A 7019-nucleotide genomic window follows, 5' to 3' on the forward strand; every position below is an offset into this window, starting at 1 on the left:
TAAAGAAGAAAAATATACATATAAATGTAAAAGAAAAAATATACACAGATGTACACCTATACACAAATACTTTATCTTTTCTCATATATACATACATACACGAACTCTCTATTTCTCTTACTCATACATTCTCTCACTCTCTTTTTCTCTCTTCCTACTGCGCGTACGTAACGTGTGCAACGCGGATTCTTCTTGCTCGTACACGGAAAAACACGCACACGTAATCACAACACGTACGAGGACAGGACATGTAAATATGTAAGGACGCACGCGCGCGCGCAGTCACACCACACACACACACACACACACACACTTGTAATTTAACGATTCGACATATCCGCATACATGTACTTTACCCACAAACACAAATACACACACATATACGCGTACACACATCTGTATACACGCACATACATGTGAAAATCGAGAATCCGTTCGGAGAAGATCGACGTGCGCGCGCGAGTGCGCGCACAAGCGGATATACACATATACGTGAGACTGTTCTTCGATAAAGTGGCAACGTAGAGTCGGAAGAAGCGAAGGAAGATTAAATTAAAGTAAAAACAAAAACAATCGGGGAAAGAAAATCGCAGAAAATTAGGCCGCCACAGACTATCGAGTTAGATCGCCGCAGAATCGCAGGAGCCCCAACTGAGGATGCAAACAGTAAACCAAAAAAAAAAAATCGAGAAAAAAATAAGAAATTACGAAGCAGACAGATTAAAAACTAGCTGTGGTAGTCGCCGCCGTATTGCGCGTACATCTTGTATAATCGTTGTCATCGTTGTCGACGTCATCGTCGTCGTCGTCGTCGTCTTCGTCGTCGTCGTTGTCGTCGTTGTTGTCGTCGTCGTCGTCGTCGTCGCCGCCGTTGCCGCTACTGCTGCTGCTGCTGCTGCTGCTGTTGCTGTTTGCAATATCCACGTGCACTGTTCACTGCCACTGCAGTTCATGTTAATATCGTTGTACATATAAAAAAAAAAAACTTTCTATGTGTAGCTCGAAAAAAAGTGCGGCGAAAGGAGAAAAGCAAGGCGAGGCGCGCGAATGGACACGCATCCTGCGAAAGTACAAAGGACACGTAGCGTTGGTCGCAAAGAGGAGCTGAGCTGCACTGACAGCTCGGATTGATCAGCAGATTGTCGCGTGTCCCCACTCTGTAGAATTTTATCATATATAAGAAAATGAGAAAGATAAAACCTAAATATAGTTAAAAAAAAAATATATATATATATATATATCGTGGAACGAATAAAAAAAGTTTAATCAAGCCTTGGCGCTGAACGATGTCAGTGCAACTAGCTCAAAGGATTGTTCGTGCAGGATCTTGATATCTCGCAACACGCGCGCGAGAAAAAAAATACTATTATAAAAACCTAATCTTCTATATCCCCTTACAGATCTCGCGCGAAGCTACGTTGTGAAAAAAAAAAAAAATATATATATATATAGCGATAGAGGTTGCCGCGCGTGTGCAACCTGCACACGTCAAATGTAGTTTTGCACCGCGTGTTAATGTGTAACATCTCTTCTCTACATTAAGATAAAAAGATAAACGAACAAAAAATAATTTTTTTGTTGCCAATTACTTTCGAGATCCAACGATATCTAAACGATCGATACAAATTTTGAATGATGCAAAACTTGTTTGACATGTGCGTATTTTTGTCAGATGAGAGAATCTTGCAAAGTAGACAGTCTATTTTTTTATAATCTGCCAGAGCAACTTATCTACACGATTATATTCGATACTAGAGAAGACCATATTTTTGTTTGGACACATGACCCATGTTGTGATTCGCATTGGATCCGCGACGTTGAAGGACAGTGACTGCAAGATTACGTCTCTAAAGTTGCAAGATAGATTGCGCGCTTCGCCGCGCTTCTCGCGTGCGGAAAAAAAAAACGATATAACTCTCGTGTAAATGGACATTACATTTCCGCAGCGATCGAATTTCATGCGTATTTTCTCGTCTCTTCTCTTCCACCCAGACGAATTCTCGAAACCTCGGCGGGATCGATTTCTCCCGTTCCGACGAGCCGCGTGCGTGCGAGCGAGTCCTTCGCGTTTCGAGCGCCGTTGAAACAGCTTCGGCGACTCTGTCTCGCCTTGACGCGATTCTATGCGAAAATGAAAAACAAAAATACAAATTCGTACGTTAGATTTTGTGGAAGTCGTCTTAATTATAGGCGACAAAAAAAAAAAAAAAAAAGAAAACTCGTCGGAGCCTTGTGTAGAATTTTAGATGATTGGTCGAGATTTGAGTCACGCGAAGGGCGAGCCGATTTGAACATTGTACCTCGACAGCTTCTTGATTTTATTCCTGACGTTTGTACATCTTGTATCTTTTGAGACGTGTGAAAAATATTTTGATGTCGAGCGGAAGATAACTTCCGCGCGGTATATTACGACGATCCTTGTGATATTATTTTAAGACACGACGATTGTGTGCGCATTAGTCGACGAATCTCTCAGATCACGCGAGAAAAATTCCCGCGGCTGGCCGATCGCGCGTCTCAAATCGCTCATTGCACTCTCTTTAAAAAAAAAACAAAAAAATAACAAAAAAGAAAAAAAAATTAAAACCACGCACCGCGATTCAATCGATATCATCAAGTCGTAATCACGTTCTCGTTGCGTCGCGCGGAATAAATGCGACGCATTTGTGTGTATGTGGAATGTGTGTATTTAAAAACGATATAAACTCTATACATACATATATATATATATAAAAGGAGCCGTAAGAGAGAAAAATCGAACAAACGAACTCGAAAGTGGGTTCGAGAGATTATAAATATATAAATATATATATATGAGGATTATATATATATAAAAAAATGTATAAAGAAAACGAGGGAATTAAGGCGCGCTGAGCGTACGCCACCTTCAATGCCTCATTAACCTCACATCTAATGCTTTTTTATCTGTACATTTACAATTTGTGTACCAATGAGGAACGTTGTTTAATCATGTTGTTGATGTTATTGTTAAAGAATGAGATTCAATATTGTACATAACACACTATATATTCATTATAATTGATAATATAAATAATTATATACATAAAAGTAAATCGCCCCCCTTTCCCAACCCAGAGTCCCCTTATGCCTCGCGTTTCGATATGCGGAGATCCACATCACTTTGTAATAAAAAGACAAGTACTTTACAAACCTGTGTTGGGCAGGATGAAACTGTCGGCATAAAATCGTTGCGTCGTACGAACGCGTTTGTGTCATGAAAAAAATGGCCTTAAGTATCTCCCTCTCTCCCGGTTAAGTGCATTAACGTTGCCTCTCGTTTCGTCCGCTCGACATGCTGACAGAAGTATCCGTATGCTCATGATTTGTATTTGTCACGTAGTTTATAGTTACACATAGTTCTATGGTGTAGTTTTCATCACGAGGAGATTTCCAAGTCACTACGTTAGAAATGCGAAAAGCATATTTTTATTATTATTACTCAGGGGAAGTGCATGTCACATGGTTGTTAGTTACATGTTGTATATTCTGTATTGCACTATTTAATTTTTAGAATTTTTCATTCTACAAATTATAACAGTCAAAATATTCATATATTTCAATTAAACTTTTAGTGGCGTAAAGATAGAAGAGTTATAATTTTTGTTCTAATACAATCACAGATGCACAGATTATATAGAGATTAAGTTCTTCTTAGTTTGTATTTTATTAATTTAATGTTAAACTTCACTGAAAAAAATGTATATTAATTTTTTTGTCACATTTGGTAAACTATGACGGAGGTAGGTAGAGACAAGATGTATTTCATGTAATATTGTTTATTGTCAACAAGAACAGAGAAAGAATGTCTCATTCTACAGTTGTTAGTAATTATATGTAATTACATAACTTTAAAATATCACAGTACTGATTGTAATATCAATCTAGAGCGTTTATCTTTTTACATTTGAAAATATGTGTTTAAATGTTTCTATAATTGATATAAATTACACAATTAATAATTAATTTTTCTTCAACAACTAAACTCGAGTCTATAACATAGATATCTATTTACATCGTTAAAAAACTAAAGAATCTAGCGACGATAATATGTCTTTATTTATCTTAAATTGTGCTATTTTGTATTTTTTGTGAAATCGCGAAATCTCGCGAAGATACGCTCACGACGACAAAAAGCAAATATATCTTATTGCTTTGTGTTTACAGTTCGATTACGTTGTGTTGTTGCAATTAATCAAGTAATCATGTAACTCTAGCAAACTATCCGTCATTCTGGCGCGATACGCCGGCACTTTTTTGAACTGCTCGCAAATAAGCGGCGTTCTGTCAACGTATAGAACAGTTTCGAGAAGTTCCGGCTCCTCGCTGAAATACTTGCTGGCCGTGTCAGAGTTCAACAGCATGATTGGTGTGTTCAGAACACCGTGAATCATGCACATAATCCGCAAGTCATGAATAGACTCGACGAACTCGTTCCAAGGGAGCACTTCAGATATATTCAGATCGGATTCTTTCATGGCGATTGCCATTGAATCGTGGTAGATTCTGAAAAGCTCTTTGCCGTGCTCTTCCCGTAGCTTTCGCGTTGTCGTGAATTGCAGGAAACACAGGATGTCATGTGCTGGTGGATTGTATCTGCATAAAAAAATTGCATGCAATAAACAGAATTTACTACAGTAATGATTTTATTATTTAAAAATTGACTAAATTACCTTACGAGTTGGAAATCGATGAGGCAACATTCAACAGGTTTCTTGTCGGCGTCGTACTTGAAGAGTATGTTGTTCGCCCATAAATCGCCATGGCACAGCACGTTCTTGTGCTTGACCGACGGCGACAGTTTGTCCGTGTGGTCTTTGCACAGTTTCATGATCATCTCTTTAAAGTTATCACGCTGCTCGTTATTTAGTTCGGACAAGAGATCGATCATCGAGATGGTGCCTTTCACGGCGGCTTCGAACATCGGCTTTGTTCTGTGGCCGCCGTTGCGCGGCCACAGAGTCTCGTGCATGCAATGAGAAAACTCGTCGTGCAGAGTCTTCTTGTACTGTTGCTCGAAGATCAGAGATTTGGCATGAAATTTGGCGAGCGTTTTCATGAGGATTTTGCAGTGCTCGAGATCGAACGGCATGGATTTGTCCGTCATTATATATCCGCTGTGAGCCATGTCTTCCAGGACGATCACGTTGTTCTCATCTCCGAGGAAACATTCCGGGATACATCGCGCGTCTCGATCGTCCAGCATTTCCGGGAACACTGTGGTGTAGAGGTCTACTTCCTTCTTAAACGTACCGTTTTCTTGACTGAAGTCGTAAAGCGGACTGTTCGTCCGTGGCGGCACTTTGGTGAAGAAATTTATGTTTCTCGTTTCCAGTGGCGATTTCGGACAGGCTACGGTTGCCTTCAGTGTGAAATACTGACCCATGTAACCGTTCACCTCATCTATCGGCACGATCTCATAGTTGACCAGCGAGAAATCGTCCATCGCGTCTCGCTGCAGCTTCTTGCGAATTATCTCGAAGCACTGCTCGTCCTGAAGGACTTTCTGCGACTCGATGTCACGCATTGTCGATATAAAACTAAATGTCTTTGTTTCTTTTTTAACGTAGGAGTTTTAGACGCTGTCTTACTTTCGATTGCGAAGTCGATTTAAATCCCGCGGCTATTTATCGCGGAAAAAAACGCGCGCATTTAACCAGAACGCGTAATAAATGCCTCGTCGTAAATGCGTTAAGGAGAATTAATGTCGGCTCAGTTCGTAATTTACAATACTCCTGTGGCAGACCGCAATATACACTCGCTTTCTTTCGGGGTTTATCAGTCGCGAGCACTAGTCGCGCGGTGCGATTCGATTTCGCACGCTGAGCGACGTTCGCGCGCCGTGTCTTGTCCTACTCAGGATTAGGAGTACCTTTATATCACGTGCGGAATGAAGAATTGCGCGTATTCGTGATTGTTCTCTTGAGTGGCGCTGATTGGAGCTAATATTAGATCACACGTGACACGTACTGCATAACGATGCAAATGGAACTAATAACTTTTTATTGACACTCATAGTGTGGATCGATAACCACCATGTGTGTACACACGTTGAAGTGTCGTTGCCGGACAAAGGCGCCGGTACTAAGAGAAAGATCGCCCTTTACTCTCGTCACGCAATTAGACTTATGGCTATTCATAAAAATATATATACACGTTACATTGTTCAAGTATTGTCAATAATAAAAAAAAAAGGCTTGTAGGGAAATCTTTGAATAATCGATACCAAACCTCTTCAGGATAAAACAAAAAGGATATGGAACAGACGATCCTGCGTACATACGCCTATGGATGGAAAGAGATGTTTGAGCGTTGGTGTGTTTTCAGTCCATTAAAATAGACACCACGTGTGCACGCGCGCACATCGAGCAAGAAAAGACTCACGTGTCACACGTGATGAAATGTGATGAAACGTGACCTCTCTCTTATATATACTTTAGAGATCGCTAATAGCTTCTCTTATATACTTTAGAGAATCTTTGTGAATGGCAAACGAAACAAGGATCTGAAATTGACATCGCGAACTTAGTCAATTGGATTATTCTTCATTATTTTTAGCGATTTCTATTGAACACACACGGATGTTATTTTTGATATATATCAAAAATAAACTGTATATACAATATATATTTATATTTATACAGTTTGTATTATTGTTGTATTTATATATATATATATACATATGTAAATACAGTTGCCGTTCTCTCAGAGGTATTAAAATTTAAAATCCATATTTGTGTATGTAGAGATTTTTATAATTTAACAATAATATTTCCGAGGATTAACACCAGCAATTTTCTGATTGAATCAAGCTGGTGATAACTTGCAAAATTGAATGCAGCGACATATTTCATTCTATTGCAACAAGCAATATAGAAGATTCGTTTTATTATTCCGACCTTTCTCATTCTCGCGATGTAGTGTGATGTAACATTTTTAACTGTTTCGCGCGGGAATGATTTTTTAATTGAAATGGAAATCTCACGATAACGAACGCACGA

General features: G+C 39.3%; 1 protein-coding gene across 1 annotated transcript; it reads right to left on the reverse strand.

The window, feature by feature from the left end:
• Positions 1-3809: 3809 nt before the first annotated feature.
• Positions 3810-6490, reverse strand: LOC109859847. Its single transcript, XM_020438453.1, has 2 exons — positions 4692-6490; positions 3810-4614 (listed from the first exon to the last, which is right to left on the reverse strand). The coding sequence occupies exons 1-2, from the start codon at positions 5543-5545 to the stop codon at positions 4191-4193; spliced, it is 1278 nt and encodes a 425-aa protein (XP_020294042.1). The 5' UTR covers positions 5546-6490; the 3' UTR covers positions 3810-4190.
• Positions 6491-7019: the final 529 nt, after the last annotated feature.

This window comes from Pseudomyrmex gracilis, unplaced genomic scaffold (assembly GCF_002006095.1).
Source record: "Pseudomyrmex gracilis isolate BER0280 unplaced genomic scaffold, ASM200609v1 scaffold_294, whole genome shotgun sequence".
Classification (NCBI taxonomy): domain Eukaryota; kingdom Metazoa; phylum Arthropoda; class Insecta; order Hymenoptera; family Formicidae; genus Pseudomyrmex; species Pseudomyrmex gracilis.